Raw genomic sequence first — 24,749 nt, 5'->3', positions numbered from 1 at the left:
TTGTGAGACTGGAAAATTGGGTATCTAAATGGCAGATGAAATTTAATGTGGATAAGTGCAAGGTGATGCATATAGGGAAAAATAACCCATGCTATAATTACACAATGTTGGGTTCCATATTAGGTGCTACAACCCAAGAAAGAGATCTAGGTGTCATAGTGGATAACACATTGAAATTGTCGGTTCAGTCTGCTGCGGCAGTCAAAAAAGCAAACAGAATGTTGGAAATTATTAGAAAGGGAATGGTGAATAAAACGGAAAATGTCATAATGCCTCTGTATCGCTCCATGGTGAGACTGCACCTTGAATACTGTGTACAATTCTGGTCGCCGCATCTCAAAAAAGATATAATTGCGATGGAAAAGGTACAGAGAAGGGCTACCAAAATGATAAGGGGACTGGAACAACTCCCCTATGAGGAAAGACTAAAGAGGTTAGGACTTTTCAGCTTGGAGAAGAGACGACTGAGGGGGGATATGATAGAGATGTTTAAAATCATGAGAGGTCTAGAACGGGTAGATGTGAATCGGTTATTTACTCTTTCGTATAGTAGAAAGACTAGGGGGCACTCTATGAAGTTAGCATGGGGCACATTTAAAACTAATCGGAGAAAGTTCTTTTTTTACTCAACGCACAATTAAACTCTGGAATTTGTTGCCAGAGGATGTGGTTATTGCAGTTAGTATAGCTGTGTTTAAAAAAGGATTGGATAAGTTCTCGGAGGAGAAGTCCATTACCTGCTATTAAGTTCACTTAGAGAATAGCCACTGCCATTAGCAATGGTAACATGGAATAGACTTAGTTTTTGGGTACTTGCCAGGTTCTTATGGCCTGGATTGGCCACTGTTGGAAACAGGATGCTGGGCTTGATAGACCCTTGGTCTGACCCAGTATGGCATTTTCTTATGTTCTTATGTGTAGGCATCGGTGCCGGCAAGGGTGTCGGTCTCGGTGGTTGAGCCAGGGCTGGCGATGGACTCGGTGAAGGTATCAGAATCGACACCAGTGATGGGGTTGGAATCGATGCCGGCGATGGAACTGGCATCAAGGGTGGAATCAGTGTCGGTCCTGGCATCGAAGGCATGTCTCGGAGTGCGTCTCGAACTGCCTAGCGGATATAACCATCCAGTTCCGCCCTTATAGCTGGTGAAGTCATCACTTCTGTCAATGCTCGATGCTCTTTTCGATAATGGATGTAGACTTTATCGATGACCGGGAAGGGGTCAGTGAAGGCCGATCACCTGCTTTATCTGGATGACATCGAGTTTTTAGAACAACCTTTCTAATCGCTCCAGCCGGAAATGATTGTGTCGAAGTTGAAGTCGACGGCATGAGCTGAAGATGAAAAAGATGTTCCATCTTTTCCATGCACGCTCGCCTGCCCTTCGGCGTCATTTTGGTGCATCTCGGATATGTCAACACATCATGTCTCTCACCGAGACAGACTACACACTCGATGTGTGGGTCCGTTGTGGACATAGTGTGAGAGCAATTTGGGCATTTTTTAAAACCGTTAGCCATAGCAAAGGCCAGACAGCCGTCGACAACCTTCTGACTAGGTTTAAACGATAACGGAATCGACTGGAAAAATGAAATCACTCACCGGTGATGAAAAAGAGGGGAGACCACGTATGGCGGGATAACTTTTTCCGAAAATTTTGAAATTCTTTTTGTAGTGTATATTCACCACACAGGGCTCCTTACCCGCGAGGCTAACAGCAGCGCAGAAAAAAGAAGACTGAAGGGAGACCCCTGTGGCTCAGGATTATGGCATGCTGGGCATGCTCAGTGGGCTCAGGATGCCAGTCAAATGTTTCTAGAAACTTTGACAGAAAGTTTTCCTTGATAGGGCTCCATCAGTGACGTCACCCATATGTAAGGACTAGCATCTTGCTTGTCCTGGGATAAATTTATTTTCAAAATGGGGTACATGCTTACTTTATAAAATGCCTGCCTCCAAGTATAAATCAGGGTTATTACAGGTACATGTTATATTTTTTATGTTCCTAAAATATTTGCACATATATTTATAAATTAGGTAGAGAAAGTATACATTTTCTTGCATTGGAAATATTTGTGTATACTGAAATATATGTATGTGCACTTTCAAAGCAATATTTTATAAACTGTGCAGCTCTCACTGCCCAGTTTATAAAATACTAGCATTAATCTCTGCATATAAATGCTGTAGCGCAGATAGGTTTGGAAGTTAGACCCTTTTAAAATAAACATCCAGCAATAAACACAGACCCCTAGATTCATCAAAAAGTGTTACTAATGCATTGATAATCCCTATGATAAGGAAGAGGGATGTCTTTATGGGAATTTTTGAGTTACTGCTTTGCATTGGTATTATCACATGGTTTGATAATCCCTATTTTTCACATCCTGCCAAGAGAGAGATAGAGACTATCCACAAAGGCCTCCTAGTAGGGAAATATTTATATCTCTATAGGAGGGCCACCTAGCTTGATGGTGAGTTCATCAAGCTAGAGTGAGAGAACATAGTAGAAATTTCATCTTTTTGAGGCTTTCCTCAAATTATGTCAAATCTTAACCAAGGTGTAATATGCAGTTCATATATCTCACTCTACATGTGAAACTGGCCCCTAAACCACCACCAACACCTCACCTTGACCTATTAGGTGGCCTTCCTATAGAGATATAAATAGGTGTACACAGTGAGGCTCTCCACAGAGGTTCTCTCTCTCTCTTTCTCTCTCTCTCTCTAAGCCCAGAAATATCCAAAATGCAATTCCAAAAATTTGTCGCAAATTGTGTTATGGCTATTTCAGGAATATCGCACAGTTTAACGCCATGGAAAAAGTTGTCGTTATTTCCCTCATTAAAGCCATGCGATATTTCCGGCATTAAAACCATGCAATAGCATGTGCTATGCTATCACACAGTGCAATATTGCCCCTAATTTAACTAAATTCTAACCAATCACCTCCCTCAAAAATTTGTATTCGCGCCATGCGTTACCATACTTTTCAGATGCATTATGGTGTTAATGTGTTATCGTGCACGTTAACGCCAACGCATTTTGATAAATGATGGGGAGAGTCATATATTTTATAAAGTGTACATAAGTACTTGTACTCACCAGTTAACCAATAACTCCACCAATTCACCTAGATCTTCACTCTGTTTACCCAGATCTCTCCATCGGTTTTTCAAGAACTCCCACCAAAAACTACTGACAACAGACACATCTGTTTTCACTTGCATGAGTCAATTAATAAGTAGAAAAGTATACAGATAATATTGGTAATGTAAATATGTGTATCTCTTACAAAATAACAACCATGTGCACTTCTAAACTCTACCCCAGAACACTACTAGACCACCTCTTTTCTCCCCAGTAAAATATGCGCACAAAACTGAAAATACATATGTACTTTCAACATTTATAAAATTGCATATACACAAGCGCATGCTGCTTACATGTGTATGTGCTCTTTTGTGAGTGGAACCCTTTGGAAAATGTACTCCTAAAATGGTACCAGAGGTAATGGGAGATTAAGTGACATGCCCAAGATCACAAGCAGTGTCAGCAGGATTTGAACCTTAGATTCTCTGGTTCTCAGCCTGCTGCTCTAACCTCTAGGAACAAACAGCTCTACATGACACTTGCAATATTGCATCATTTATTTGCATATTTGCCAATGTGAGTGCCTGAAAGCAATATCATTTATTTGCCTGGAAAACGCCTCATTACATAACATGGCCCATGGAAATGGATGCGTAAGTTTTATAGAGGGGATGGGTACAATGTTAACTGGCTGGACTGAATCCATTTCACTTCACATATACTCATTTATTTTTGCTTGTTTTTTTGTTTTTGTTTTGTTTTGTTTTAAGATTTCATTGCACACTCCCTGAGCCAACAACTTGATGTGCTTTTAATGATGCAGTATCCATTTCAGTTGCTGAATCTGAACTGCCGCACTTATAACTCTCATAGCTTTGGGACTATTTTTCTTTCTGAGGAAGCAGTAATTACATTAATCTCATTCTGGGTGTATCCATAGTGTTTTAATAGCTGAAAAAATTGGACATGGCAAAACTTTGAAGTGGAATTTCATGCAAATAACAGTGAACATTTAACTTTTTTTGTAGGGAGAGAAGACATCTGTCTGAAAGCATAAACTCTCGCTAGGTGAATTTTAACCAATAGGCATTTCTTTGTACATTTGCCAATATATTTAAAGTAAATTGCCAGTCTGCTATTTTGATATGAAATGAATACATTTTAATTATCTCCATGTCTAATAAATCACTTGGATTGCCTTCACGAAAAAAAAAAAGAGTCATTAATACAATTAATGGAGGGAAATTAAGCTAGCAGTAGCTCTAACTTTGCCAGGGATGGTGCTAGCAGTTTTTTTCTGCCCTATGCGAACAATTATAGTGCTGCCTCCCACCCCCATTCTGTTTTTTTTAATACAGAACTTTTGTTGTTTTCCCAATAACCAACACACAATAGAAACTATCAGTCTCACACACTGTCTCATACGCCCTCTCCCCACTGAAAAAAGCCCTGTGCCCTCCGACAATCCAAACTTTCAAAATTGACCCACACCTCAGAACCTATCTTACCCCATCCACAGGTCCAAAACGTCTAAATTGTGCAGAAGTGATCTCAGGTGCTCCTGCCTCACCTACCGGTACATAAAAATGGCACCGGCTGGGTCCTATAGCATGCATTGTCGTGGTGCCACCCAGAAAACCCTGCAAAAAGTTCATTTGGAACCCATATGGTATTATGTTTATTGTAATGTGTGTAAATGTGGGTTTGGCCCTCAGAAAGCTTAGAGTAAACTGAATGACAATGATTTAGTAAATTTCCTGTACCAGAAAGCTACTAACTGTCAGCACTGAAACAAGAGCAACCCTATCTATGAAAAAGCAACACTGCAACTATTACACCAGCCCTAAAACGCTTCCTTTATGAAGGGAGAACAAACCAGGCTTTATAAATCCCTACACAGAAACTGCATGCTACCAGAATATGCCACCTTGGTCACAGATGTCGAACACAGACAGACCCCTCACCAAACACAGAATAAAGAGATGATAAAGAATAAAAAGTCATGGATAGACAGAAACCGAACTGAAAACTGCAGCAAACCAGACCAGTTATGCAAAGCAGCAATGGAAAAACAGAAACATTCCTCATAAATCATCAAAGAATATAATCAAGAAATCTAACTCAACATAATAAACCATACTAATAAAAAGAATATTGCAAAAGAGCTGACAAATAGAATAACATCCAATAATTAAGAACACATATAAAATGTTTATAATTTTTTTAAACAGCAATAAAATATTTCAAAATAGCAGATACATCAAATACCCAATAATTAAAACTAATAAGAATGGAAAAATTCCCCATACCTGAAAAAATTTGATATCTTGTCACCTTGAGCTTGTCGTGAATTAGTGAGGATGGCACACACTTTGCTTCACATACACACACACAATCCAGGCAAGCTCCCATTCACACAAACACACATGCACACAACCCAGACAAGATACCATTCACACAAACACACATGCACACCACCCAGGCAGGCTCGCATTCACACAAACACACAGACACACAACGCAGGCAAGATACCATTCACTCAAACACACATGCACACAATTCAGGGAAGCTCCCATTCACACAGACACAATCCAGGCAAGCTCCCATTCACACAAACACACATGCACACAATCCAGGCAGGCTCGCATTCACACAAACACACAGACACACAACCCAGGCAAGATACCATTCACACAAACATACAGACACACAACCCAGGCAAGATACCATTCACACAAACACACAGACACAATCCAGGCAAGCTCCCATTCACACAAACACACATGCACACAATCCGGGCAAGCTCCCATTCACACAAACACACATGCACACAACCCAGGCAAGCTCCCATTCACACAAACACACAGACACACAACCCAGGCAAGATACCATTCACACAAACACACAGACACAATCCAGGCAAGCTCCCATTCACACAAACACACATGCACACAACCCAGGCAAGCTTCCATTCACACAAACACACATACACACAATTCAGGGAAGCTCCCATTCACACAAACATACATGCACACAATCCAAGCAGACTCCCATTCATACAAACACAATCCAGGCAAGCTCCCATTCACACAAACACACAAACACAATCCAGGCAAGCTCCCTTTCACACAAACACACATGCACACAATCCAGGTAAACTCCCATTCACACAAACACATATGCAAACAACCCAGGCAAGCCCCCATTCACACAAAAACACACAAAAAACCCAGGCAGGCAGGCTTCCATTCACACAAACACACCATTGCTTCCATTCCTCTTTTTACAAGGCTTCCCGCCTCGCTCAAAACTTCTGCAGCTGCTTCTGCATTTTTTTCTTCTCTCTCTTACAAGCAGTTCCTCTGTAGGATAAGCCCCCCTACAGGCTTACATAGACCTGAAAGCAATTCTGCCTACCCTGCTGCTACAGCCCCTTCTGTTCTCGGCCGGCACCAGTGGCACAGAGCAGGAGTTGGCAGATCAAAACAAGCTGTTCAGAGGTGTTCCGCGATGCCGCTCCGCATGCCTCTGCTTGATGCAGCAGCCATGGCTTCGGGGAGGCTCAGGGTAATTGAAAAACAAATGCTGGCTTCAGTGGCAGTTGGGAGGAGGGGTTGGAGCATGCTCTCCAAGGCATTTTTCCATCATGATTCTGGGCTTCTACTAACTATATTGAACTCCGCTCTTCAGTACATCGGGCAAGCGGGACTCATGAGGATGAGGCTGCATGAATCTGCTGCCGTCCCCCCTGGGGTGTGCCGCCCCATGCAAATGCACGGTATGCACACCCGGTTGCACCGGCCCTGAACTCTGCTATCCATTCCTTCCTTGAATTATTCTTTTTTCTGCTAAGAGTTCAAAAGGTCTCATATGCCAGTTCTCTTCTGATTGAAAGTTCAAATGAAAACATTATAGGTTTATTCCCATTACCTTCCATCCCACTGCCTTGCAACCAAGAAAACACACTTGATATATTTCTGTGAAGGTCCTCATGCAGTTGACTCTAATCAATAAGGAGTTGTTGTCATGTAATGGGGAAAATGTATATTTTACTAAATCAAAATTTTCTATCCTTTTTTACTTGAGGTTTATGCAAACATTTAACCTTTTCTGGTGCGCCCAAAGAGATAAGTGAACATAGAATGGGAAATGGCTAAAGTCTATAGGTATATTTTAATAGGGATGTGCATTCATTTAAAACCAAAATGAAAAATGTAATGAAAACACCCTTGTTTTGTTTTCAAATGAGATGAAAAAAAAAATCCTGCCAAAATTCAGATTTTTATTAAATTCATTGATGAATAGCATGTGCTATTTGCTGAAACAAAAAATGAAAAAATCCCTCCAAAGAAATGAAATTCTGGCAAAATCCTTCCCCCAATAAAACAAAAAAGATTTTTTTTTTTTTTGCCTGGACCCCTACTTTACCCATAGACTTCAGTCAGAATTTTGCTCAATAATCTGTTTTGAAAATCTGCAGAGGTGCACCAAGCATGCTGCACCTTACACACACAACGTTGCACCTGCTCTTGAGCAGATGTTAGTTTGTGCATATGGATAGAAATGCATATTTTCGATATCCTGGACAGCCGGACTTCAGCCTCTACCTGTAACTTCCCTCTTTGCAAGCAGGACACCAAATATACAATAACCAACACTAATGCTTGGGACTCAACAGGCCGCTGGTTTATTTCCAAACAGCATATCTAGCGTTACCCAAGCTCGTACAACCTTGTTGTCCACAAAGCCCCAATGTTCATCTGCCACAACCTTGCAACATGTACCCACCCCCAGGCTGCTTGGCCTGCAGGCTTCTGGCAGCCCCATGCCACTTCACTGCATGGCCTGTGCCATAGCCCAGCAAGGAGCCACCTCTGGAGTGAATGCATCCAATCGCTTCCAGCAAAATCGGGGTTCCCAGTACCAACCGTCCGACTGACCAGGCAGGCCCGTTAACACCACCCTGTAACAATAGCCAGGCTAGGGTAACCTGCCCCTCCCAGAAAAAACGGTCACTGCTGTAGACCAGCACAAATTTTCAAAATAACAATAGAGGGAGGGTGGGTGTGGAGCAGCTTTCCCCAACAGCAAAAAAAAAAAAAAAAATGAGTGGGAGAACGCCTGTCCCTTTATTCGTTGCTAACTCCTCCCCACGTCCCTTGATCCCCTGCAGTGCTCAAGTCAACCAGACACAACAAAACAAACTACTGCTTGATTTAAACCCCCAGTGGAGCAACAGATCATCTTTCTCCAGTTGGGCATACACTTTACCATAAAATCAAATGCCATAGCATACGGTAGCATGAGGCAGAGCCCGGCACCCATGTTATCCAGGCCAGCTAGGGACCCTGCCTACCTGCCCCACATAAAATATAAAATGTGTGGAAATCTTTTCGCCACTCCAAATCTGCCCCCAGAATGTTTACTTATGGTGGAATTCATTTTCACAGGGGTTTTGTGCATAGAAATAGCACATATCTACACAAGTAGCATATATGAGCATATCTGCCATTTTATAAACATCATGAATATGAGGTGAATTTTAAAAGCCTGGCGCCCACATTAATTAAGGGATGCGTGAAAAAGTCTGGCTCATGCATGCTGAGTGGATTTTAAAAGCCACCCTTATAGCATTTGCCTCCCACAGTGCACACATCTCAAAAGTTTTCAAAAGGGGGCATGGGCATGGGCATGGTCTGGGCATGTTGGGGCCTGGCCAAGAGACCGGCACTTGCCAGGGTCCCCTGTCATGTAACATGCTATGGAGGCGGGGCTAACTGGGGAGAGAGTGAAGGTTATTAAACTAGGGAGATTTGGAGAACCTATCTCTTAACTGGACGAACTGGGGACAAACTGGTGTAACTGGCAATGGCGTCGGCAGCGCCACTTTTAAAATCCCCCGACTTATGCGGTAGAAGCGGGATTTACGTGCACATGTGTGCAGTGTGCACCCACTTCAAATTTTGGCGTGCATGTGCACATGACCAGACTATTTTATAATGTGCATATTCACGTGCATAGACACGCATTCCTGGGCACAGGGTGACACACGTGCAAATCTGTGCTCGCGTGCCGGTTTGAAAGTTACCTTCCTTGCAGGTTCTTTTGATTTTATGCATACATTTTACCGGGGAGGGGTGATGTAGAAGTGTTCTGGGGTGGGATTCTGAGGAACACGTGGTAGTTGCTGTTTTCTAACAGATATGTGTGTATACACTACCAAGCTTATTTGTTCAATTTTATACATGCTACTTGACTTGTGAAAGTAAAGTGGTGGGGGTTCATGGTGAAGTATTTTCAAAATGGTATATGCACATAGAGGTAATTTTCAAAAGGATTTGCATGCTTAAATCTGGTTCATAAGTGGGCTTATGCGCATAAGTAGGCTTTTGAAAATTGCTGCAATATATGCTCCTTTCATGCGTATAAATCCTTTTGAAAATTACCCCCATACTTTATAAAATACTTGCCTCTGTGTTTAATTCTGGGTGCTTATTAACGCAGTGTCATGATTATTTCCTCTGCAAAATATACACGAGTATTATTAAAGGCTAGAGAAAGTATGAGTTTTCTTGCTTTGGAAATATATGTGTGTACTGAAATATATGCACATACTTTTGGAGCAGAAATACATGCATAGCGCATTAAGAAAAGAAAAAACCTAGCATTTATCTCCATGAGTCCATTTAACATGTGCAAATGTGGTGCCATGGATAGGTTTGAAATTTTGGCTCCCATTAAGTGATAGCGCTCATGAAATTGTATTGCACTTTTATGGGCATACATCCCAAATTGATTTCTAAACTGGGATTTATGTGCAGAAAATGGGTTCCTGCAGGTAAATCCTTTGGAAAATGTTTCCCCCAAAAAGATTACGTCCCTTTTTGGATGAAATATATTTTGGGTATCCTTATCTATTTATCTGTAGGTAGATATATTTACTTTTACATGAGCTATAGATGTCTATTACATAAATGGCAAAGATATGATATTGATTTCATGCTAAAGGAAATAATTTGTTTTTTTCTTGCCATGTAAAGATCCAAAGCTGGAATTCATTGGCAGACTAGAATCAATAATATTTACTTTCCTCAAATGGCAGCTCTCAAAACTAGGTTGTCTCTTGGTCATATTTTATATATATATTTTATTTTATTAACCAAAAATTGTTGATAAAATAACATTGTAATTCTTTGTAATAAATATACTTTGGCTTACTATATAAAATGTACATGTAAAAGTAAAAATGTGCTAAGTGTGAGGTGAATTTTTAAACCCGACGTATGCATTAATTAGGGGATGTGCAAAGAAGTCAGGCTCATGCTCCTGGAGTGGATTTTAAAAGCTGCCAAGATATGTGCTCGTCTCCCACAGTGCACACATCTCAAAAGCTTTCAAAGCAGGGCCTGGGCATGTTTTGGGTATGGGCATGGGCCTTTCGGAGTGCTCGTAAATACTGACATGACCTGGAATGCATTGAGGCCCCCAGCCGCATCACTTTACTTCTGGTATGGATGCCGTGTAAGTTAAAAATGAAAGAGAACTAGGCAGAACTGAGGGTTATATGGGTCGGCGTTAACTAAGGGGAGTGAAGGCTTATTAGATTAATGGGTTTTGCAGGACCTCTGTCTGACCTGGGCAAACTGATAAAACTGGAAATAATGTTAGTGCACATTCCTTTTAAAATCCCACGATTTATGTGGTTGAAGCAGAGTTTGCCCGCAAATGCACGCACCCACTTCAGTTTGGCGCACATGTGCACATGGCCAGGCTATCTTATAGCATGCATGCATATGCTCGTGTATGATTATAAAACGGCTGCATCCCTGGGTGCACGCAAATGTGTGCACGCATGCCAGTTTGAAAGTTACTGTCCCTATAAAAAGGAAATGATGTGTCCAAATTATTGCCCATTGTGATAACGACACACATTTTTCAGATGTTCATCTATCACGTCTGTAGATGTGCATGTGTTACAGATATGCCAAGAAAAAGGCACTAATTCTAGACTGGGTGAAGAATGAACAGTGTTCATGACGCTATTCCTCCCCACCCCCTCCTCTTTCTGCAGAATCACATCGGGAATTCCTTCACAGGCCCGCTTCTGGATATGTGCCAGAGGAGATCTGGAAGAAAGCTGGTAAGGATTGTTTAAAAACATGAGCCTAATGTTCTGGCAGCTGTGTGCAGTTGTTAATGCAGTGATGTGTGGAATTAAAAAAGACTGATTAGTAACGGGTAGAAAATCATATCTTATGTTCTTAGATAAAATTGGATCAAAAGTACGAAATGATCTTTATTCAGGATTCCATCATGATACATCTGTAACCAAGATGAAGCTTATTTTACAGCACATCTTTGTTTTGGTATTGTAGTGTTCAGAAAATCTGCTACCTTCTTAAAAAAGTTGAGCCTTAATGGATGAATAAACATATGCAAATAGGAAAAATGTCTGCCTTGAAAGGGGAAGCAACTGTTTACAGACTATGAATCCTTTGTACTTCCCAGTTACTCTTTGAGAGGCTTCTTGGACAGCAATAATGTTATTCTCTCCTCATTTTTTTTTCTTTTTCTCTCTGATGTTTGCCTCTGATCACTTGTCCCTTGACACAGAGAGCTGTTCTGTACTTTCTGTGATAGAGGCTGATGGTATTCTTCTTGGTCAGTTCCCAGTTGAGTCACTTCTGTGGTGTATAAGATATGCTCCTCTCCGCACTTATAGCTTTCATAATTCCTTTTTCCAATATGTTCATGCCTTATCTATTTCAATTTGTTTTACTATGTGCAGACCATAACCAGACATACCAGAAGAGAATGATTAGACAAGGCTTATTGGTAACCTTTGGAGTGATGTGAATTTTGAATTATGGCAACCAAAATAGGCCACATCGAGACAAGTGTAAGCAAACAAAAGTAAAACTGGGTTTTATACGTGTAAATGCACGTTACCCTTGTAAGTGGGGTTTTGAAAATTGCTACAAGATAAACCATTGAATTGTCCATAGAATTTACTGGCATACTTGCACTTTACATGCATAAATGACTTTTGAAAATTACTACAATACTGTGTTACTTTACATGTGTAACTCATTTTAAAATTCACCAATAAATGAGCATTGCCTTACAGTCTCTGATAAGCAGATTTTTTTTTTGTTTTTTTGTTTTACTGATTTATCCATTTTATTTCTGGCAATTTTATTTCTTTCCATCCTTCTGGTATATATCACATATTATCTTAGTAGAGCATTGTAAAACCCGAAATGAATTACAGAGTTTATCCAAACTAGCAAAATCCTTTTATCCACGGCCAGTTTGAGGGCTTTTAAATGCCTTGTAGAATTTGGCAAAGCTTTAGAGCTTTAGTGACTGGTTTTTCTTCTATTCTATAGTTCTCGTTGTCAAAATAAATATGATTTGTTGTATTGGAATTATTCTTCATTAAATACTGAACTGGGAACTATACAAAATCTCACTTATGTATATGTGTGTGTGTATGTATATATGTATATATACATACACACATACATACATACAATGACTCAGTGTATGTGACGGCTCTGGGGTAGACTGTTGCTATATGAGAACAGTGCAAGATTAAAAGACAGTGGTTAAATGGCAGCCTATTGGAGCATTCTTTCTTGAAGAAAAGAAAGCTGATTAAAAGACAATAAACATTCTTCAGATGGAACTGAATATGGGCTTTACAAGTCAATACACCCTGAAGAACCCTTAATAGTGGGGGAAACAAGGGCCTTTGTTGGGGCTTGTGGATTATTTACAGTATATCTCAGACAAATTGTTCCCGCTTTACTGGAGTCATCATAGAAATTTTGAATTTATTGAGAACTTACTACTTACTTACATTGAGAATTTTACTGTCTATGCAAAATAACTCTGTTCTCAGTATTCTGGAGGATTTTGCTAGAATTTAGGAGTTCAAAGGTTTTCTTATATCATTTGTTGATTTTTCTTGACGTTTCTGATGTTTTGAAAAATTATGAATAGTTATCAAAAATACGTGAACATTGCTTCATTGAAAGTGGCTCTAGACTTATTGTATGAAACTGTTTGTTTTTACTGTGTGTGTGAGTAATGAGTGAGTGTGGTGTGTGTTTTTTTATGCAATCTATACTTAAGGAGGTTAAATTGAAGGTTTGGAATAGAATTTGATTAGAATAAATAAAGATAAAACCATTATAGATCAGTGAGTGGGGTTCAATCATTAGGTATTTTAATGTAATAGTATTTATTGTCCCATTTTTTTAAAATTTAATTAGTGCCAGTTTTGTTATATATATATATAGATAGATTAGATAGATAGATTAGATATGTATACATCTATATATATTTATATAGATCTAAATTGGCATCCCTAATCATTGTAGGGGTAATTTTCAAAGCCATTTTTGCTCTTAAAACATGAATTTATGTGCTTAAATTACTTGTTATAAAATCATGCAGGGCTTCTGTGTATAAAACTCTGCATGTAACCTGACTTCATGCACACTTTTATGTGCCCAAAAAATAGGCATTCTGGGGGGAGAGGAGGAACAGAGTTAGAATTTACATGCATATTTGTATTTTAAAAAAATATGGGCCAGATTTTCAAAATCATTGACACACTTAAAAATAGGTCTTTACTTATAAATGCTTTTTACCCATGTAAGTGACCTATTGAAAATTGCTACAGTATATGCCATTGAATTATCAATAGGTTTTATCCACGTAGGGAGGATAACTTTAAAAAGAGCCTGTGTGTGCCCATATATACCTGTATATGAGCACGTGGCACCATTTGCTGAAATCTTATATAATGTGTGCAAGTGCATGCATAGAAGTAACATTTAAGATCTGTGCATGCGTTTTCCAGCATGTAAAAATGGATGCGGCAATTTTACAACATACGCACGTATGTTATAAAATCAGCTATACGCACATATATGTGCACATGGTTTTATATTGATGTGTGCATCTGCGTGCAAATTGCAACTCGCGTGCATAAGGGGAGAATTTTAGTAGATACGCATGCTGACGTAATTACCTGTTTTTTCAGTTTGTTCCCAGTTTCAGCCCAGTAAAGGAGAGGATTTCCTAAACCCCCTAGCTAATTTGTCTCCCTTTTACCCTATTAGCCCCGAGCCTTAAAACCCCACGGACTAGCCTAGTTTTCTTTGTTACATGACTTACATACCTTCCATAGCAGAAGTAAAGTTACACAATAGAGGACCCCGGTATGCTTGTGCGTGTAAACACTTAAGCGAAGACTTCATGGTGCAGTTCCAGCCTGCCCATGCCCTGCTCAGACCACGCCCATTCCCCGCCCCTTTTGGTGAAAAAAATGTAAATGCACGTACTGGGAGATGCACGTGTACCTGCTTGGGTTTTAAAATCTGCCACTGCACCAAATCATGCACATATCTCCCAGCTTCAGCGCGCATAGGGGTTTTAAACGCTAGCAGATTTGTTATAAAATAGGCCTTGCGCATGTATGTGTGCTCCTAACTTTTAAACATGGACTTGAGCAGCTGTGAATTATTGGTATTTACATGCACAAGTGAGAACATTTTATAACCTGCGCGCAGGAAGGAAATGACCAGTTTAACCAGTTTGTCTACTAGCTTGCCCAGTCTATATCTAAGTCCTCAAGACTCCCTGGTTCTTTAGCCTGCACTCTCCCCAGTTTACCCAGATGCCTCAAGCACTTCATATGTGGACAAAAATAGTTTTATTCAGACTTACTCCCAATCATTAGCAGAAGAAAATTTGTGCTGAAATGAATTAGAAGCACGCCACATTTGCTGCACTATACATGGCGTACCTCTTGGCCCTGCCCTGGAATGCCCATACACCACCCCCATTCCATCCTTTTTTTTCATCGGTATTTCTGTGCGTATGTGGCAGGTTTATAAAATCAGTCGGAGACACGCATGTACTTGATGCGTGCACATCTATGCATTTTGGCAGGCGCGTGTCTTTTAAAATTAACCTTTTAGCGAACTTAATGCGGCTAAATGGCTTTTGAAAATTCCTATGATAGTATGTGCCATTTACATCCATAATTCCTTTAAGAATTCACCTGTTTGTGCATAATTTAACATGTACACGTTGCGCTCTGCAAAGAGCAGTATAACTCTGAGTAGCTGAGTTTATGCGTGTGGTATAATTTCAAAAAGCAGACTTGTGGGCTTAAGACCTGCTTTCAAACTTGGTGTGAGTTCTGTGTGTTTTTGCTGCTATCCTTATGCAGGCTGTTTTTGAAAATTACCATCCCTATCGGGTTAATTTTAGAAGGAGTTACACGCATAAATGTAACAATTTAAAATTTAAAAAAGCCTTTCACTCATGTTAAGTGCACTTACACAAGTAAATCCTATGGACAATTCAATGGCATAAATTGTAGTAATTTTCAAATGTCCACTTACTCGATTAAAGTGTATTTACCTGTGTAAAACCCAATATTAAACATGTAAATGCTTTATAAAATCAGGCCCTTTATCTTTTAAAATAAGGTTAAAAATTGAAGAAATGTATCAGCATATCATTCACATTTGAAAATATTACAAATTAACGCAAGATTCTTAGAGATTCCAGTTTGCATGAAAAGATGTCAGTTTTGTTAAAATGATCATTGTTCCGAAGCTCCAAGAGGCCTTGATTTAAGTTGCCTTAAATTTCATATAGAATGTAATAAAACAGCATCAGTATGATTGCCTCCATATATTTCTCTTCCAGCACACCGAGAATGTTTGCAGTTGGTAATAAATATTCAAACACCTTGCAAATGTCCTACCAGTTCTCGTTGCTGATCTGTGTGTGCCTATGGGACTAGAATAGGAATGCATAATTTAAATATAAATTGCCTGATTTGCATATACAATTAGTCAAGCTGCAGCTTTGATCGTAAGCAAAAATTATTGTCCTGTATTGCTATTTAGAATTTTAATTCACCTTGAATATTCAAAGTAAATTAGACCCTGCCTGTATTATTCAAGGGTATGATTATTTTTCCCAAACCACATTGATGAAAAAGTAATATAAGGGCATATTTTCAGTTGAGTAAAGGAAAAATGTATTTCAACCCTGATTTGTTCTTGCTTCTAAAGTTCCAGCTTTGAAATGCATTTTTAACCAGTACAAATAGATAGCCTTTTATGATCCGGCATGCTATTTGTTTTCAAATTGTGAATTAGAACTATATTGTATAGTGACAATTTTAAAGAAATAAATTCTCATCATTGAATTGCAATCCATGAATGGCACAGGGTACGATAGCTGCCAAGTGATTGAAGGGAGTTTTCAATAATCTCATGAGTTGGTGAGGTTCACACTTGTGCTTGTACATGGAAAACCACATAACTCAAAGCCAGCCACTGAATATACTTGTACCTCTTACATTTTTAATCTCTGGCAAAACAAAAAAAAAACCAAAAACAAATCATTTTATTAGAAATCTATGTTTTTAATTAAACAGAACATTTAATTAAGGTGCTTTTTAAGTGGGAAAACAATTAAGAGCAAACACTTGAATGAAACATGTCATAATTAGTTTTAATAGAGTGTTAATTGGTACTAGGTTTTGCCAAGTTAATAATTGCTGCTTATTAAATTTTCAATTAATCATTGTCATTTTGCTTTGAATAAAGATGAAAATTAGATAAACTAATTCAGGGGGAGGATAGTTTCCTCTGTTAATTAAAACAGTTAATATTTTAAAATGGAAATTACTTGTTTTACTTGTCATTTGGATGTTTGTATATTGCTTCTGCATAAATACAATGTTTACATTCCTCTTCCTTCAAGTGTTGGACGACTGATTTCTGGCAACCCATTTTTGTTAGCATAATTTCTTCAAGAATAGATTATGCCTTTGACAGAATTATATATTGATGCTATCCTTATTGCTGCTGCAAATAGAGAGGTTTCCTACCAGCATCCTGTTCAAAAAGGGATTTCCTCTGGTGTGTTTCTGTGAAGAATCCTCCATGCCCTGTGTAGGCAGAAATCATGAGTTATGTGGCTTGCCTTGCAAACATGTGATCCCTGAATCAGCCAACTGGATTGATATATTCAGTAGACACTAGATTATTTTAGATGTAAGACTACTTATAGCACCTCAGGTCTTCTGTTAACAAATTGGCAGCAATATCCTATGATCCTTTTTAATTAGCAGGAATTTATCAAGCCTGCTTTTTAAGCAGCATATTGACTTTTCAGGCTTCCCAATGGCAGTGATCGTTTTATGAGAAATATCTTCTCAAGTTAGTTTTAAAGATCTGACCCTTGATCTGTCTAATGTAACTATAAATATATTTTTTTTCTTTTTGTGTGGTGAGGAAGGTTATATTATTTTCTATTACAGAATATCAGTGTTCATTATCTTGAGAAACTGGATCAGGTCTTCTCAGAGTATTCTGTATTCTAGACAATATAGAGTTACTTTTTCTACTCTATCAACATTGTTGCAATATTTAAGTCCATGTGCCCTTTTAATAGCTTTCCTTTGTGTACTCTCAACAGTTGAATTGCTAATTATCTAACAGTAATTAATTAAAACTGTATTCCAGATATGAGTTAATAATCATCTTTTGTTTATGACTGGCAACATTTCCTTTGATATCTCTTTGTCACTTGTTTGCTTTTTGACACCTTTCATGCATTGTTTTTCCTGCTGGAGATTGTTGTAGACATTAGACAATCATACCTACATCCTTCCCAGCAATAACCTTGAGGTTTCTTCTATTCTGAGTGTAATGTGCCCCTGGATTGCCCTTTCCCAGGTGCATTTCAATGCACTTGTCAAAACTAAGTCTAAATATTATATTCAAGGTTTATTTGCAAATACGAAACCATGCATATCTTAATATTTCTACTTCCATTGAGATTCTTGCAGGGTCATTTTCAAAGGTAAACCTAAATTTGGCTTACTTTCATTGCAATTTTCAAAAGCCCATTTCCTGTGTTAAGTGCACTTAAGGCTAGGGTTTCCAATTGACTCCAGATTTTCAGGACAGGTTGATCCAGTCCTGGTTTTACTCCATTTCATGTTGGGGCTTATTCTGATTTCCCTATTGCATTCCCTTAAAAAAAAAAAAAAGTACTTGCATGCAGGGGATTAAAACCAGGAGTGGATCAAACTGTTCTGAAAATCTGGAGGCAACCCTACTTAACGCAAGTGTGACCTATTGACAATTCAATAACATATCAGGTGAGGCCACCTCTGTTCCTTGAAAGCCACAATCAGACCAGATTTTCAGGATATCCAGAATGAATATGCATGAAATAGATTTGAATACAATGGCATTGGCCACCTTTGGCATATACTGAAAATTGCTACAATATATGCTATTGAATTGTCAATAGGTTTTATCTATGTTAAGTACACTTAACCCAGGTAATATGCTATGAGGCTATGTCACATTTACATTGACTTTTTCCTTTGAAAAGTACTTCTTTTATTAAGTAGGACTTTTTAACAAGGAGACAAAAAAAATGAAAACAAAAAAATCATATTCACTGTAAAATATAATGGAACATCAAATAGAACCATAGGTTATTGTGCCACGGTATCTTGTTATTCGGTGACTATGCAAACACTCTCCATGCTAGACTTGATCTTTATTTCAGTTATCGATTTTCTTTAGCAAGTTTGTTAAACCTAATTGCTGCTGTTAATTTAACTATTCCGCACACTATAATGCAGCATTCCAGAGAGACTGTGCATATCTACAGGACTCCAACACCAGTCTAAGACTGTATTTACTTCATTTTATTCCCCCCAAGGTAAAGGCAAATCTATTTGGGTCAAATCTAATCCAACTCTGATTTAAATCTAAGAATATTTGCTGCCTCATTTCTACTTTTGGGCCCTCTCTGGAATTCATTTTGAGTTGAGGACTGCTGTATTTTTTATTGCACAATATTAAACAGGACGCTGTTCTTGCTTCTTAAAGAGGAAAGGCAAGTATGTATAACGAGAACCATGCTCATTCACAGTTGTCTCCGGGCGTGCAAGGGTTGAGCAGAAGCACAGCCTGCCTTTGCTGGCCTTTCTCAAAATGTTCGTATTTTAACGAATGGACTGAGCTGACGGAAACTCCTACTTTGTTCACAGAGGAAGCAGTCAATGAGGTGAAACGCCAGGCAATGGCTGAGCTACAGAAAGCCGTGTCAGAAGCAGAACGAAAAGCCCATGACATGATCACTACAGAAAGAGCTAAGATGGAACGCACTGTTGCAGAGGCCAAGCGCCAGGCTGCCGAGGATGCACTGTCCGTTATCAATCAGCAGGAAGATTCAAGCGAGGTAAGACTGACTAAGGAGCGTGAGCAAAACAATTCTTTTGGTTCCAGGACTTGGTTTATAGGATTTATTTAAAGCTACAAATGATTACTGGTTAAAATTTGTAATTATGTTTCCTTTTTTTTTTTTTTTAAAGGAATCCAATAACTTCTAAAATTCCACTTTATAACATATTTGATTTAAAGTTAATTCTAACTCCTTGCCCTTTTCTTTCATTTGAAATTGTTCTTTTATTTTATTTTTGGATGAGAGTAGTTTCAAATGATCGTGGTCTTGCTGTAAATTCATATAAAATATACAAGAATGGGCATTTGATGTTACTAAATTTGGAATTACTTTGCCTTAGTGACCTCAGGTTTAATGGAAAAAACTCTATACATTGATTTTCTGTCTTTTTTGTTTCTTTCTTGTCTATGTTGAAAGAAATCATGAAATCTATAGAAAACTTGATAAAGAGGATCATGGATTAATTATATTTTGGAAGTGGACAGTTGATTTAAAGATGTATGAAAATAATATATGTATGGTAGCAAAGTACTTTAGATTCCAAAAGTCCAAAATCTGAGGTTCTTCTATCCCTGGCACTTTCTTTCATATGGTAATACAACAAAAGAAGGTATAAAAAAGAAGAAAATAATCCCTTTGAAAGATACAAAAGTTACAACAAAAAAATAGAAGGGAAAAATTAAATTTCACTATTTTATTAAAATAGTTTTAGAAATAAATTTGAATACATTTAAAGACAACAATGTATATCATTACATAACAATGCCAGATATACATTCTAGTAAACGCCAATAACCGAAAAACTTATACACATTAAAAAAAATCACATTCGTAACCCAACCTACACATGCATACAAGGAGAATTCAAAGCAAAGTAAACCCCACAGAGTCTCCCATTTTGCTAATATATATAAGGGTAGATTTTAAAAGATGTGTGCATGCATCCATGGGTGCATGCTTCCTGGCATGCGCGCATGTTATAAAATTGCCACGTCCATGTGAGCGTGCCGAGAAGTGTGCACACATGGATGCATGCGCACGACTTTTAAAATCTACCCCTATATATATATTAGCAAAATGGGAGACTCTGTGGTGCTTGCTTTGAATTCTCCTTGTATGCATGTGTAGCTTGGGTTATGAATGTGATTTTTTAAATGTGTATAGGCTTTTTGGATTATTGAAGTTTACTAGAATGTATGTGTATGGAAATTTTATTTTCTTATTATGATTCCATACGGCCTGGCTTTTGGAAAATAAGCTCGGTGCGCATAAGGCCCGGTCACGCGCATAAAGGCCGGATTTTACCCGCGCGGCCTATTTAAAATCTACCCTTTAACTTCTTTTTTGCGGGGGGGGAGGGGGATTTTCTTAATAATAATGCTGTTTCAAAAGTATTTTGTAAAATAGATGGTTCAAATTGAAGCAACCATAATTACAAATGTTCCATGGCATAAACAAATAAAGGTGTCGTGCTTTCAAAGGATCATGGATGCCCCTTTCATTTTTTCAATATGATGTATAAAAAGTTTCACTGAACCACAAAAGTTTTAAATTTTCATTATTATCAGCAAAGTGAATACAGCTCTGAAGACAGTCTTGTCTTGTACAGGGCTTTTGATTTCAAAGAGGGGCAATGAAAAGTGCTCCTTACTTGTAAGAAGTGCTGAGAACAGCGTTAGCTTAAAAACATTCCAGGAAAACCACGAAACAGACACCTGAAGAGAACTGCAAAGCTAGCTGTGCAGATCATATCATGCAAGGGAAAAGGTAAAGGTTTTTGGTTTGTTTTTCTACATCCACGATCCTTTGAAAACATGACACCTTTATTTGTTTCAGCTAGGTAGAGAGTGCATCAAGCTAGGTAGAGAGAACATGGTACAAATCTATTCTTCTTTCACCTTTCATCCATCCAAATCACATTAAACCTTCACTGATGGTAACTGTGCTGTTTGTACATATGACTGTCCATGTTAAACTCCCCCTAAAACCCAACTCACCCCACAAACCTAACCCCGAGTTCATAATGCCCCCTGTTACAATGGTATAAAAGTTCAAAATTTAGTGGGCCTCTACAGAGGCACTCTCTTTCTTTCTCTCTCTCTCAACGGGAAATGTGATGAATCCCGTTTCGGCTGTAACGCTTAGCTATCGCAGGCATAATGCTGAGGAAAAAGGTGTAGCTATTTCTGGCATTAAATCCCACGATAGAGTGCGTTATATTATTCCATGCAATATTAGCCAGCTGTCATTTCCATTTACTCCACCCAAACTCCTCCCACTTGAATAACATTTTCAAATTTGCATACACATTTCATGATGCAGTATTTATTGCATGGGTTAGGGCATTATTGTGGGTGTTAGAAATATATTTGCCTTGTGTAAAGAAAGGTGGATTTATTATTTAAATGCTTGTGTGTCTCCTGTGTCATCTCCTTCTCTCTGTTATTATCTCTCTTTTTCCATATCCTCTGTTTTGCTGGTACCCTATGAAAACTTTCTTTTCACATTAGAGAGCAAGACTGGGGGAGTCCACTGTTTAATTCACTTTCTCCTAAGGGTAGGCTCCCTGAAGGATGAGCTCTGCTTTTATGACTAGCCAGAGGCTGGGTGCCTCACAAACACTGTGTTGAGTGTGAACTCTCTGAATACCTGCAGTACTAAGTGGTCAGATTAACCCCAGCAATAATATCATTGATTCTGAGTATCATTAACTTAAAGTTTGTCCATTTGAACACCAGTATGAAGCCCATGTGTCAGGTTGTGAGCTTTAGGATAATTTTGTAGTCTCTATGATGTGTCAGTGCTTTGTTTGAGAGACATATTTATGATATGAATGTGTGTCTTAAGCTGTGCTTTGTTTTGGATAAAAGAAGTGTGGTCAAATATCTTCCTCCCCAAGAATCTATGGGTAAAGGTAGATGAAACCTCGCAAGACCTTATTTAGTTTTCTGTCATCATGCAGTGAATGCCCAGTAAATAGCATGGAGGGTGAACCCTGTTGATCAAGCTGTTCCTAAACCTTCATTTACCCAGGATCTTTCATTTGTATGTGTAGACATGCAAATCAGTTCATGCTTATGTTAATATCGTTTCAGACTCTTAACATGCATGGTAAGGCCTTCCTATTTAGTTCACTATTTTTAGTATGCACACAAGGGCTTTAATGTGCATGTTAAAATTTATTGCATAGCCCCCATAATGTGCACAAAAATTAGCATGCTGTGCATTAAGGCCTTATCGTGCATGTTAAACTGGGGTCAGAAGACATTAGTAGGAACGTGCTGAAATTAGCATGTACTCATATGGAAATGAGGGAATGTTATATGCAAATTAGGTGTTAATGAGCGTATTGGAAAAAAAACATTTGCATTTGCTGTAACTTTTCAGTGTGCAAATAATGTCATGCCTCAGCTAATAAGTATTGAGGTTTATAGATTGAGGAGATGTAAAAGAGATGGCACTATAAAAGTTTATCCACAGGCCTTTGAGCTATAACACATCTTCTTGTACTTCTCTATGGAAAAGGAAAAACATCAAGACCCCTGAGCACTTAAAAAATGAATCTGCATTTATTTACACAAAGCAAATGAATTTCAAAGCCAAAGATTCAAAAAGGATAATAATTCTTCTTACATTTTTGTATACTTCAAAATGTGTAAGGCACAATGCTGTCATGAATGAAAATAAAGGGACATTCCCCAAGTTCTTATCCATTGCCAAGACTGTGTGCAAAACTTTCCCAGCATATGTTCTATGTCCTGTATGGTCTCAGATGTTCCTTGCAGTCCAGGAGACAAGACTGCAGCAAGTGAGGGGCATAGGGAGGAAACTATGAGGGCTGATAAGTAGAAGCTTCTCCCCACCAGTGCTTGGATTCCCTCTGCAACCTTTCTAACTATGGATCAGGGCTCTCTGAGATGGCTGCTCCTACATGGCATGGATGAAGGAGACAACATGGAAGAAGCTGCAGTAGTTTTATGAATGTAACATATTTTGCTGGTGTTGATTGCCTGGAATCTATAAGCTTGCACACAGCAAGGGCCATTCCTGTCATTGCTGTGGTTAGTTTAACCAGTGACCAAGAGGTATTTGGAAACTTCAGCATGCACGATTGACAGGGCATCTATGGCTTCGTTCATCTCAAGGATTCCTCCATATTAGTCTGAATGTGTAGCTCCTTTTGTAGAGCTTCAAGGTCTTTATTGAATGTGTCATTGCACTATTGCTACCCCAGCCCTACAGAGTACTTTTAGAGAATAGATGCTGAGACGGCATTGTCCTCTAGAGTCAAGGCTTTCAAATATAACTGGAAAGGATGTGACAGACCCAGTCTGAGCAACATCTGAGCCAAATCCTTCACTTTTTTCCATATTCTCCAGGTTGGATACATTTGAGGTATGGGTCAGGTTCCTGCAGCGTGCATGCTACAGCCTTTTGAAATAAGTCATTATCTGCCTACTCTCATTCCTCTCCCTCATTGTTAACTATGGGATCCAATGGTTTGTCTCTTGGGCATCCAGGAGCTTGAAATGCTCTGAGAAAAGCCATAGGATTGGAAAATATATAAAGATAAATAAATTGTATCACTGCCATCATAAAAATTAAGTGAGAGGAGGATTTTAATTTTGGATTGGATTACTCATTTATCAAACTCAAGCTGAAAGTGAGTTATAGTTATATTTCAGATAAGGTAGATATTTCCCTACTCTAGAGAGTTTACAATCTAAGGGGGTTCATTCAACAAAATGTGTTAGGACATTATCATGGGTGTTAGGGCCCCAACGCCCGAGATAACGCTGTAACACATGCAATAAGCACCGCATTTCAAAATGTGTATGCAAATTTGAAACTTTTATTCACGTGGGAGGAATTTGGGTGGAGGAAATGAGGGCTGTTTAATGTTGTGTGCAATAACGTAACACACATTATCACAAGATTTTACGCCAGAATTAGCTATACCTTTTTTCTTGGTGTTATGCCTGAAAAATTGTGCATTACAGCCGAAAAGGGATTTATCGCAAATCCCATTTCAGGAGGGGAGAGGGAAAGGGGAGGAGAGAGAGAGAGACAGACCCTCTGTGGAGGGCCACTGATTTTAGACTTTTTTAACTATTTATGCCATTATAAGAGGGGGCACTAGTAACTTGGGGTGAGGTTTGTGGGGGTGAGGTGGGTTTTAGGGGGCAGTTTTACATGCACAGTCATATGTACAAACAGTATAGTTGCCATCAGTGAAGATTTAATGTGATTTGAAGGGGTGAAAGAAGAGTACATTTGTACCATGAGTGCATCAAGCTAGATAGAGAGAAAATGGTACAAATGTGCTCTTCTTTCACCTTTCATCCGTCCA

At 38.7% G+C, this 24,749-nt stretch overlaps 1 protein-coding gene across 4 annotated transcripts in view; it reads left to right on the top strand.

The window, feature by feature from the left end:
• Positions 1-24,749, top strand: part of RUNX1T1 (RUNX1 partner transcriptional co-repressor 1) — a 360,608-nt gene that overhangs the window by 281,613 nt on the left and 54,246 nt on the right. For all 4 annotated transcript variants that reach the window (XR_003854876.1, XM_029591661.1, XM_029591662.1 and 1 more), the window contains 2 exons: positions 11,166-11,234; positions 19,206-19,396. Coding sequence is in view for 3 of the 4 variants with exons in the window: in XM_029591661.1 (XP_029447521.1) it covers positions 11,166-11,234; positions 19,206-19,396 (260 nt within the window). In the remaining variant the exon portion in view is untranslated. The remainder of the gene's footprint in view (positions 1-11,165; positions 11,235-19,205; positions 19,397-24,749) is intronic.

Source organism: Rhinatrema bivittatum, chromosome 2, assembly GCF_901001135.1.
Source record: "Rhinatrema bivittatum chromosome 2, aRhiBiv1.1, whole genome shotgun sequence".
NCBI classification, from domain to species: Eukaryota; Metazoa; Chordata; class Amphibia; order Gymnophiona; family Rhinatrematidae; genus Rhinatrema; species Rhinatrema bivittatum.
This window is presented reverse-complemented; position numbering and strand designations above follow the sequence as displayed.